This window comes from Carettochelys insculpta, chromosome 6, assembly GCF_033958435.1.
Source record: "Carettochelys insculpta isolate YL-2023 chromosome 6, ASM3395843v1, whole genome shotgun sequence".
Classification (NCBI taxonomy): domain Eukaryota; kingdom Metazoa; phylum Chordata; order Testudines; family Carettochelyidae; genus Carettochelys; species Carettochelys insculpta.
Window position 1 is genome coordinate 31165229 of NC_134142.1, and position 12046 is coordinate 31177274.

General features: G+C 43.3%; 1 protein-coding gene across 1 annotated transcript in view; it reads right to left on the bottom strand.

Moving 5' to 3' along the window:
- SLC24A4 (solute carrier family 24 member 4) overlaps window positions 1-12046 on the bottom strand; it is a 140623-nt gene that overhangs the window by 35732 nt on the left and 92845 nt on the right. Inside the window, exons 3-5 of the mRNA XM_074998756.1 lie at window positions 4474-4550; window positions 3774-3848; window positions 1516-1600 (exon numbers count right to left, since the gene is read on the bottom strand). Coding sequence (XP_074854857.1) covers window positions 1516-1600; window positions 3774-3848; window positions 4474-4550 — 237 coding nt within the window. The remainder of the gene's footprint in view (window positions 1-1515; window positions 1601-3773; window positions 3849-4473; window positions 4551-12046) is intronic.

Consider the following 12046-nt stretch of genomic DNA (forward strand, 5'->3'; position numbering starts at 1 on the left):
GGCTACACGCGTCGGGCGCTATTTCGAAGTTAACTTCGACGTTAGGCAGCGAGACGTCGAAGTCGCTAACCTCATGAGGGGATCGGAATAGCGCCCTACGGGACCGTGTAGACGATCCGCGTCCCGCAACATCGAAATTGCCGGGTCCTCCATGGCGGCCATCAGCTGGGGGGTTGAGAGATGCTCTCTCTCCAGCCCCTGCAGGGCTCTATGGTCACTGTGGGCAGCAGCCCTTAGCCTAGGGCTTCTGGCTGCTGCTGCGGCAGCTGGGGATCCATGCTGCATGCACAGGGTCTGCAACCAGTTGTCGGCTCTGTGGATCTTGTGTTGTTTAGTGCAACTGTGTCTGGGAGGGGCCCTTTAAGGGAGCGGCTTGCTGTTGAGTCCGCACTGTGACCCTGTCTGCAGCTGTGCCTGGCAGCCTTATTTCGATGTGTGCTACTTTGGCGTGTAGACGTACCCTCGCAGCGCCTATTTCGATGTGGTGCCGCGCAACGTCGAAGTTGAACATCGACGTTGCCAGCCCTGGAGGACGTGTAGACGTTATTCATCGAAATGCTACATCGAAATAAGCTATTTCGATGTTGGCTTCACGTGTAGACATAGCCACAGTGTGTTATGATGCACTCAGACAATGTGACCCTATAAGTACCTAAAGTGATAGAGTCCAAAGAAGAAAGCTCCCATGATCATTCTGAAACTTTGTTTTCAATGAAAACAACCCTGTTTGAACACAGAGATATTGATATTATGGATTCTGGTATGCTCTCACGTCTCCTCTACAAAGTAGGGTATATCTGTAAATTAGATGCTACAGAATAGGTAGATATTACGGTCTGATGTGGTCTTTACTATATTTACAGTCTATTTACAATGGGACAAATTCTTCATTCATATAATTAAGGTTGCACAAATTTAACTAAAGGAACATTTGTTCCAGTGTATATTGGACAGTACTAAAATCTCAACTTTCACCACAGAGGTACTGATGCAGGTTTTGTGTATTTAATGGTGTCAGATACAGAATGCAACACAGCAGAATCTGAAACCTGTTAACTCACATCTAGAGCCCTGAAAATTTGTAGATATCTGCTGTTCACTTATGCAAATTCCGATGCATGGATTATTTTTGCAGCTGCAGCTATGGATACCAATTTTGTATCCATACAGGGCTCTACTCTTATCTTCTGCTCTACATATAGGGAAGAAACTTACACCACTGCATGTGAAACAACTGAATAGCAGAGAAGGGCAGATCTTCAGTTGGTGTCAATTGTCATATCTCCACCGAAAGCTACGCCAAGGATCTGTTCCTGACTTTTAATTTGTTAGCAATGTTGCTGAAGCCATATTTGCTCCAGAATATGAGAGAGATACAGTAAATGGAATATCCTTTATACTAGATACAAACTTTTAAGCTACACAGAGCTAAAGAAGAGCAGAAGCTGGCCCAATAAAAGATATAATCTCACCTACCTTGGCATTTTAATGGCAAATGCTGCACGTGCTACTTACCTATAATAGATGCAAATAACTCTGGGGTTGAGCTTCCTGCAGCCATGAAAGTGGCCCCAGCAACATCTGCACTCAAGTGTAATTTCTGAAAGAAAAATGCCTATTACTTCAGCATTGCTGGTCTATTTTTACATAGCACACTTTTATAGTTACAGATAGAATCCTTTTATTTTCTTGGTCACAATGCCATGAAAGAAGCAACTCCCACTATAACACAACTCAAAGGTTGAAAAAGCCTATGTATGAGATGTAGACAACATGCTTTAGACACATAAAATACCTGTCCCCTAACCTAGTGGGAGACCAGTTAGATAATATCTATTTACTTTATAACATTTGAACTAACCAGGCCAATTAGAGATTCTCAGATGGAGATTCTAGATGCTGCGATTTTCAGGAATGAGTTACTCATGTCTTCACATTTGGAACTGTAAAAACTGTTTAAAAGTTACAGGGGATAACTAGTTTGAAAAATTTGGTAACAGAAGTGAGTGAGAGTAAAATATAATGTGTGAATATGTCTTGCAAACAGTGGGTCTGATTCCAATCTTGCTTATTATTATATGAACTCCAATGAGGTATATGAAATCAGACTATGTAGAACTACAGAGAGAATTGTGTTCCACACACAGATCTATTTTTGTTACAGTGCTTTTGAGCACTAATCTGAATGCAGTTACATTAGAGTGTTTGAGCCAGAGTCTCAAGCTTGTATAATACATCTAACTCCAAAAGTGGGCTGGGTTTGTTCACAACAGCTGAGGATCTTTCCTTTACTCTATAAAGGCAATATTATGAGAGAGTTTTTCTCTAGACTCATCTTTAATATCCTATCTCACTTTCAAGGATAGAAGAGTGCCTAGTGATAAATGAAGCAGGTCAGAGTAATTTTCAGGCAGTCTTCAACATTCTGAGCTGGCCGAAGGACTTTATAAAGAACTCATGGCACAGAAGCACAACACACAGATCTCTAAGACGATCTATCCCCGATAACATGACTGATAGAATTCAGCATGGGTGTGGTAATTACACTGGATTCTCGTTAGCTGCCTAGAATTTTGGAGACCTAGAAAACCAAAATAGATTTTATGTAGGATAAATGGCAGAAGAAGCAACATTATAGGACATTTTCCACATCACATATCTAAAAGTATGCCAAAAATACATCAGAAAACAGCACATAAGGATCACTTCTGAATACTTTGCAAGCGTTTGCTGCTATGGTCTATTTTTCCATCTATTTTTCCGTTGATAAGTATATATAACTCCCACTGATGTTTGTGGGAGTTCTGCACATATCTCCAGAGAAGAGGGGAAAAAAAAGATGCCTTACTAGCTAGAACAGCTGGTCAAAAAAAATCTGTTAATATGAAATTAAGCCAATCCCCACTCTCCAAATGAGATTTCTATTTCACAATCAATTCTACATTTGGTTGGAAAATTTTCACCCAAATAAATTTTGGATCAAAAGTTTAATTTTCCCCCTATCCTGATCAACTCTATTTAGTATCAAATAAATACATTTGAAAGGGGCTGCAAATAATTAATATTCTAGTATAATTACATTATTATTCTTATTAATATATAATATCTATTGCACTATATTTTATAGTTAAATTCACAGATCAGGTTCAAGTGGGCCCTGTACATAAAATAACTGACTTCATTAGCTTTAATGACTGTACTCTCCCTTTCCAATTATTCATCCTGTGTTGTCTCTGGGTGGGAGTCTCAAAAGTAGTTGGTATGGACTTAACTCTCCTTTTACTGGTGCAAATAGGCCTAACTCAAATGTGGAGCTATGTGCATTACACCAGCTCTCTGCCCTACCACTCCGAGTCCCAACAGGCCAGGAAAACAGTACAAGCACACCCTTTCCTCTGACCACTTAGAATCTTGCTGGCAGAAATGGCCGGCAAATTCATTTAAGTAATTCTAGCTCTTCTTTTTGCAAGCTATTTTTAAAACAAAGATCATAGTAACAAACCCATCTAATCCAGGTATTTCCTATACCACCCCAACAAAATACTTCATATCTGTGATGGGGAAATTGTGTGGTCGGGTCCATTCAGTCATTAGCCTCTTTGCCAAGACTGCAAAATGTAGCGGGTTTGTGATGTGGAGCCCTGTCTCGGGAGAAGAGGATTCAGGTCACCAAACTCCTTTACTAAAGGACTCCAGACAGGCATTGCATGGTCCAAAACATCCAATCCTAACACCTCCAAGGAAAAAGGTGACTCAACTTCTCTTTCACTTACCTCACAAATTTTCTCTAATGAGGGAACAAAGAAATCATCGCATACTATAGCCAAGGCATAGAACATATAAAGAGCCTGCAGAGAAAAAATAAAGCTGGTAACTCAGTCACATAGTGTATGTAAAAAAAGGCAGAAGAGAATGATAGGGATTCATCCAAATAATGTATAAGCAAATTAACATGAATATGTGGCTCCATTTCTATCTGCTATAAAAAAACGGTATTGCTGAAGTTATGGCATAAAAATACTGGTATGTTCTCCTACTTAATGGTCTTCTAAAGATGGATGACTCACGTTAACACTCAAGAGCTGCACTGCCACCCTGTGCCCCTGCCAGAAGTTTAATTGCCGAATGGGTTATCCTCTCTGAGTGGCCCTCTCTGCACTTCTTTCTTCTTCCCCCACCCCAGCAGGCATGAGTAGTCTCTGCTTAGGAAGGGAGGGAACAATGATAATGCAAGATTTCACCCCAACTGTCATGAATGCACAAATATTGCAAATTTAGGCTTGCACCCACAGTTTTTAAAGTGTTCCAGTCAGCTTCTGCTATTTGAGAATTTAGTTGCAAATGCACTATTAAAAATCTGCTGATTCAAAGTGTTTTTACTAAGAAAGGACAACATAACTGAGTAACTTCTAGCAACTAGGCACCAAAAAAGAAAAAGAAAACCAAAGTGAACCACAGTAGAACAAAACGTACACTAATAATATGAAGCAGCACGGCTCCTTCCTGCCGCTCCTTATTTGTAAATAGATCTTCAGGAAATTCACGAATCGCTGAAAGAGAAACACAGATATTTTAAAAATATTTATTGATCCCCATGAAAGTTTTACAAATGGAAGACAGCAAAAAAAAAAGATGGATATTTAATATTGGTCCCTAATTAATGGCGAAGGAGACAGCTTCACAAAGACTGTATTAGTCAGTTTGGTGCACCACAGCCTGCCAAAATGTCTTCAGTTCACTAGGGAAAAGCAGGGGGAATATTCTCTGATGTCTTGTCATTGCGCCAACAGATTATATCAATATGCAAAAGCTGCCAGGACTTTTCTGCTTGCAATATCTCACTTTGACTATTTTCTCTTCTAGTTATACTTCTGAAATAACTGAGAGAGGGGCAAATCCGCCCTAAACAATATTCCTGGCCTCATGTATGCTTTACCCCCTTAAAAACATGCAATGGCTGTGGTCTGCTATCCACTTAAATTATGCTGCTATAGAAATGTTTGCATGTCACTTTACAGAGATGACATAAATACACCGTACACACCAAAAACCCTGCAATCTAAAATTAGACAAAACAAAGGATGGTAGGTAAATGGAGGGGTGAGGAAAAAAGGAAGGTGAGGGTTAAGACATACCGTATAATTGCCTTAGTGGAAAGATGAAACCATCCTCCTTGCTCTTTTTGCTGCCTACAATCACAGTTATGTTTGTGCAAGACAACTAGCACCAGTTGTTCAAAATCAGAATTAATAAATCTTCGCTCCCTTACAAAAGGTAAAGCCACTGTTGTGTGAAATCCCCAGAAACCTCTAACTGTAAACTACCATAGTCTGTGGTCTATAAAACGTTAAGCATAAAATAAAAGTTCAACCAGATGTCATGGAGCAATGACTGTACTGCATTTTGTTAGTCTCTTCTGTAACGCCCATACTTTAGAGCCAGTATTTAGCATTTAATACATAGAATTTGCCCAGGATTAAGATGCTATTTTTTCTCTGTCATATACTTTAGTCAAGTAAAAAAAGATAGTAGTTTAGAGATATTTAGTTTAGAGATCTATGAACGCAATTCCTTATTTCCAAACCTTTGACAAGCCTTCGAGCTCATATCTCTCTTCTGTGACCATTGTGAGAAATAGGGAGAATGGCTGCAGTAAATTTTTTTTATAATCCAGCACATCTGGAGGAAACTATTCAATCCCTTGTTGAGTTATGAAATCCCATTCAAGGGACTGAAGAGTTCATAAATATCATCACTGTACTAGGCCACTAGCTTAAACACCGTAGATCTGATCCTGCTATTAAGTACATCCGTCACCAAAGCCAAACCAATGCAAAACTGATTGAGAGAAGAATCAGGTCTTGCACATGGATTTCACAGTAAACATACAAAACCAGAGTACCTGTAAAAGCAGCATGAGGAAACAGCACTGCTCTATCTTGGGAATGAAAATTGCACAGAAGGTAAAAATAACTCATGTGGCTATCATAAAATGCTGCTTCGCAAAGAGCTGTCAAAACAAAGATAATATACTACTACCCGACCCATCACTTAGGAGCTCTCATACCTTCTTCATTTGGATAGATTTCCCTGCTGAACCAGCACAAATTCAAACACCTTTAAAAAAGTCAGAACAGATGTATAAAGAGCCTCTTTTTTATTTTTTATTACTGTTTCCAGCACATGAGGAAAAGGAAAGGGAGAGAATATCACATTTATATTGGAACAAAGCTTGTAGTATTTTGGGACACTGTACTAAGTAGAGCTGGATGAAATTATGTAGCAATCTTTTTTCTTTTTTTTTCAAGAAAAAAAAGATTTGGGGATACCAAAACATTTCAAAGACTCATGTTGGTTTCTATGTATTAGTTCAATCTATTAGAAATACAACCCTAGCTGTGGTGGGCTCTGCTAATCAGCTTGGCGGCATTTGAATCTCCTGAGCAGCTACCAAACGCTCATCATACACGGAACAGTGGTTATTACCATTTTTGACACCATTCAAGAGATTGTCAGACAAGGGGCTTTTCTTCTCCAGACTCTTTGTGGCCAAAGCAGTGGCAACTGATGGGGCAAGACACAAGGGGTGCACTGGCTACATGACCACCCCCGACATGACTTCTCCCCATGCCCCATCTCTTCCCATCCCATCCCACCCCCACTCCACTCGAGGTCCTGCCCCTTCCTGACCCACTCCACTCCTTCCCCCAAGCCTCCACTCCTACTCTGCCCATTTCCCACCTCTTTCCACCTCTGCTCCGCTCCTGTCCGCACTCCACCTGTTCCTCCAATCCCCCTCTCCTGTGCAACACAGCCTAGGGGAGTGGTGGGGCAGCTGGTGCCAGCAGCAGGAGTCACACTCCCCCTGCACACACACACACACACACACACTCTCTCTCTCTCTCTCCCCCTCTCCCTCTCAACAGCGGTGGCCAGTGGAGTGACTCAGTCCTAGCCACTCTACTCCCCTCCGCCCCACCCCAGCTCTCAGCCACAGCTCTCTGCTTCCTGCTGCCAGTGAATGTGGGAGCTGTTGCACCCCTTCCCCCACACTCCCTCACCCAGCAACACAGCTGGGACTTGTGCTGAGCTACCTAACTCCCTGTAAGCCTGGCACCAGGATGCATATGACAGTGTATAAATAATGCATCTCACAACAGAGTTTAAAACGAGTTGCGGAAGCTAATCCCGGTGCCTCGCTTTCATAGTTTACTCTCATTTTTAAGTGAGAATTTACAGAACAGAAGCCAGGGGGAACCCGTGCACAGCCCTGTCACCTGCCTATATTTAGGCTGGTTACCAGATTATTCCAGTAGGCCCTGCTGGATAGCATGAGACCATTGTTCCCATATGCCCTGTCTATACTGCTGGAGGCAACCTGCCAATGAACTAAGTTTCAAAATCTCATAAGCCTGATAGAAAATCTCATCAACCACGTGGATCTGCTGTTTTATAACCTGCCTTAGCATGTGATTTCCTCACTTTATCACCAGCTGATTCACTCACATAAGCAAGAGATGCACCAATTTGTAACAGGCTGCTGAACATGTATTTTCTACATGTATATCTAATACAGATTCTACATTTTCCTGTCACAGTTATTTACAATGGTACTGGCATTCTTCTACAGGGAGAAAAGGAAAACAGGGTGCATACAAAGGGCTCAGAGTACAAGCCACGCTGGAAGGGGCTTGTGCAGAAGTAGCGCAGGGACGCATTCATGACATGTTCCCTGCCCACCCCACAACAGCTCTGGTTATGTTAACCTGTTCTCTCCCCAGGCACTCAGGTAGGACATAGCACTGGCATTCCAAATGCATTCAGTGCAGGTGCAGAAGGGAGTAAGACAGAAGGCCTTGATTAGCTCCCTGCACCGTTCTTCTCCTCCACCCATGCCCAGGCACATACTCAGAAGCCGTTAAAATCCAACACAGAGTATTGCTGAAGTTGTTGTTCCCCTCCATTTGGCACTGGTCAGTCCACATCAGGAGCACTGCGTCCAGTTTTGGGCCCTCTAGTATAGAAAGGATGTGGATATGCTGGAGCAGGTTCAGTGGAGGGCAATGAAAATGACTAAGGGGCTGGAGTGTATGACCTATGAGGAGAGGCTGAGGGATTTGGGCTTATTTAGTTTGCACAAGAGAAGACTGAGGGGTGATTTCATAGCAGCCTTCAAGTTCCTGAAAGGGAGCTCTAAAGAGAATGCAGAGAAACTGTTCTCACTGGTGACAGATGGCAGAACAAAGAGCAATGGTCTGAAGTTACAGGAGGAGAGGAGTGGGTTGGATATCAGGAAAAACTACTTCACCAGGAGGGTGGTGAAGTGCTGGAATGCGTTACCCAGAGAGGTAGTGGAATCTCCATCCTTTCAGGTTTTTTTAAGTTCCAGCTTGACAAAGTCCTGGCTGGGATGACTTGACCCTGCTTGAAGCAGGGGGCTGGACTCAGTGACCTCCTGAGGTCCCTTCCAACCCTATGATTTTAGAATTCTATGATTGCCCAACACATTCTATTCGTTCAGACAATGAGGTCAACTCCAGGTTATATTCTCCAACTACTGACTCCATCTCTATATTAAGGCTGCCAACTTTCTACTTGGACAAAATCTAACCCCTTACCCTAGGCCCTGCCCCTCCACTGTCCCTTATTTGAGGTCCAACATCCTGCTCCTCCCATCCCCTGCTCCCTCTGTTGCTCGTTCTCCCCAGCCTTACTCATTTTCACCTGGTTGGAGCAGAGAGTTGGGGTGCAGGGAGGCTATGGTTTTGGGATGTGGGAGGGGGCAGGAGATTGTGTCATGGTGTGGGGGCTCTGACTCGGGGGGGGACAATCTCTGGAGTGGGGCTGGGGATGAGGGGTCTGGGGTTCAGGAGGGGGCTCCAGGCTGGAACTAAAGGTTCAGAGAGTGGGAGAGGGATGAGGGCTAGGACAGGACTCCGGGAAGGGACCAGGGTGTAGGCTCTGGGTGGTAATTGCCTCAAACAGCTCACGGAAGCACCTGCATGTCCCCAGCTTGGCTCCGACATGGCGGCGTGGCCAGGCAGTTCTGCACAGTGCACCGTTTGCACGCACTGTCCCCACAGCTACCTGGCCAATGGGTGGGTGCCCGGCCAATGGGAGCTGCAGAGCTGGTGCTTGGGGCAGGGACTGCATGCAGACCCCGCTCGCTCTCCCTACACAGGAAAGGGGAACATGCTGCTGCTTCCAAGAGGCAGACAGGTGGCAGGCTGGGAGCCTTAGTCCTGCTGTGCCACCAACCATACTTTTAACAGCCCGGTCAGCAGTGCTGACCGGTGAGGCCAAGGTCCCTCTTCGACCAGGCATTCTAATCAACCCTATTCTGTATGTAGGTGTAGACACTCTCTCATCACAGGGTGGTTAGACCAAAGTTTAAAGGCATTGGATTTGTGTGTGTGTATGCCTCAATGACACGAAGCAACCCCCTTCCTCTTCCCCTCCCTGCCTCCTGCTTGTGGGCAGAAATAAGCATTTGCATGTACAGAACCAAGGAAATACCTGCCTCATTAGGTGGCATGTCGGCTGTGTGCACAGAGGTCCTTACAAATTAGTGCCATAGTGGCGTGCAACACAGGAGCTCATGTCTATAGACCAGCATGGTTAGATTGCAGGCAATTGTTTTTCCTAATCATAAAGAAGCTCTAAATATGAATCCACAACTTTCCGAGGACACACACAACATAGGGTAAGCGAGATTAGCTGGGATGATGGCCATTGCAGGCAAGGGAATGAACAGCTAATAAAGGACTCAATTAACAAAGAACTAGAGGAGAGTTAATATAATTAATGCCAGTCAGTGTATTTTTATGGAAAATATAGCCTGGCAGACTCAGCTGATGTCTTTATTTGGTGAGATTATGAAGCTGATTGATAAAGGTAATTGTGTTGATGTCGACTTCTGTAAGTTGTTTGACTTGACACTGCATATTTTGATTAAAACAGGATAATCATATGCAATTAACAGGACACACACTATAAAGGGATTAAACACTGGCCAACTGGCAGGTTTCAAAATATAATTTTAAACAAGCAATCATCATGAAACTCCTGAGTTTCTCACGCTTACAGGATGGGAGACTTTATCCTAGGAAGCAGTGATTCTGAAAAGGACTTGGGGACTGTGGTGGGCATTCAGCTGAACATAATCTCCCACTGCAATGATGTGTCCAAAAGAGCTAATGTTACCCTGGAATACATAAATAGGAGAATCATGAGAAGGAATAGAGCAGGTATTTTATCTCTATCTAGCACTGATCTAACCACTGCAGGAATACTGTGTCTAGTTCTGGCGTCACAGTTCAAGGAGGATGTTAATTAACTAGAATCCGTTCAGAGAAGAGCCACAAGAATGTTTAAAGGATTAGGAAACATTTCTCATAGTGAGAGACTCAAGAACCTCAATCTATTTATAGAGCCAAAGAGGATGGGTGATGTAAGTGGTGACTTGATCACAGTTTAAGTTCATGGGGAACACATTTGATAGTGGGCTATTCAATCTAGAAGAGAAACACACAACACAGTTCAACAGTGGAAGCCGAAGCTAGACAAATTCAAACTGGATATAAGCCACAAGTTCTAATAGCTAGGTAATGAACCATTGGACAGTTTCTCCAACTACAGCAATTACTCAGTCAAGACTGGATGTTTTTCTAAAAGATCTGCTGTGGGAATTACATTGGGGAATTCCATGGCCTATGCTATTCAAAAGGTCAGACTAGCTGATAATAGAGGTCCCTTCTGGCCCTGGGATCTACAAAAACGAATATCTTGACCACTTGATCCTAAGGCAATTTTATGCCTCAGTTCTGATCAAATTACATTTTCAGTAAATGTGTTCCATCTACCTGAATTCCCCTGATGGTTTAGTTTGTTATGATGGGCTGAATTTATCCTACTTTGTTTCTGCTTCTGCAGACAGATATCCCAGCACAAAGTTCCTGCAGGGGAAATGGCCATAGTGGTGAAAAGCAGTCATCACTTCTCCTCTATGGAAGATATCCTACAGTTTTCACCTGCTGCCTAAATCTGTTACCTAATGCTGGGTACAACAGTCCCTAGTTATAGCATCTATATCAGCTCAGCTTGATAGAGATAGACCCTCCCCTGGGTAGGAACAGAAGCAGCCAAAGCACATACTACAGGGAGGGAGTAAAATGGGGCCCCGATGGGACCATGCCTCACATCTCTCCCTGAACCCAGAAATGTGCAGGGCGATCCTCCCTACAACTCAGGAGACACTAGGATCCAGGTTGTGCCTCCCCTCCTCACCATGTGGCCAGGGGGTAAACTGAAGAGAGAAGCCAGCCAGAGACTGCAGTGAATAGGAACGGGAGTGGCTAAAGCAGGCAAGGACTTTTCTCACCTCCATTCTCATCAAAACTGTTAAATATTCTCTGAGTGTTGATTGGCTGTTTGCTCTTCATCCCCCCATCAGAGTCTCTTGCCTCAGCTTCATTCCTTTCCTGCTCCTCTCATTGTCTACTCCTCTGCCCTGTCCCGCTCCTCACCTTTAACTGATCCCCAGCTACGTAAATCAACCACTCCCCAAAAGCTTTTGCAACTCACATGATGTTTGCTCTGTCACATTGCTCATTCTGCTCGTGTTCTACCCCTTTGCTCTGCCTATGTCTGTCTTATATAGTTAGACTGGAAGTTCTTCAGGGCAGGGACCATCAGCTACTCTGTGTCTGTACAGCACCTAGCCCATTCATGGTTGGCTTCTTAGGTGCTACCATAATGAACAAGATTAGCAGTAAGAACAGATAATGTTTGTAAATGCTAGTAAAGTTTGAGATGAAAGGCACAACATAAACATGGGCTACTACTGTAATACTCTCACATTTTCGGGTTTGTGATAGCAATAAAATTGCTGACAAAACAAAAGCAGTTATTTTGAATAAAACTTGCTGACTAAATTTATTTGAATGTCAACACTAACGATGGGAAATGGAACAAATTTGACCATCGCACCAGCATACTATGCCATTCCCAAAGTTCTGTCCCCCCAGCTTCTACTTTGCTCTTTGCA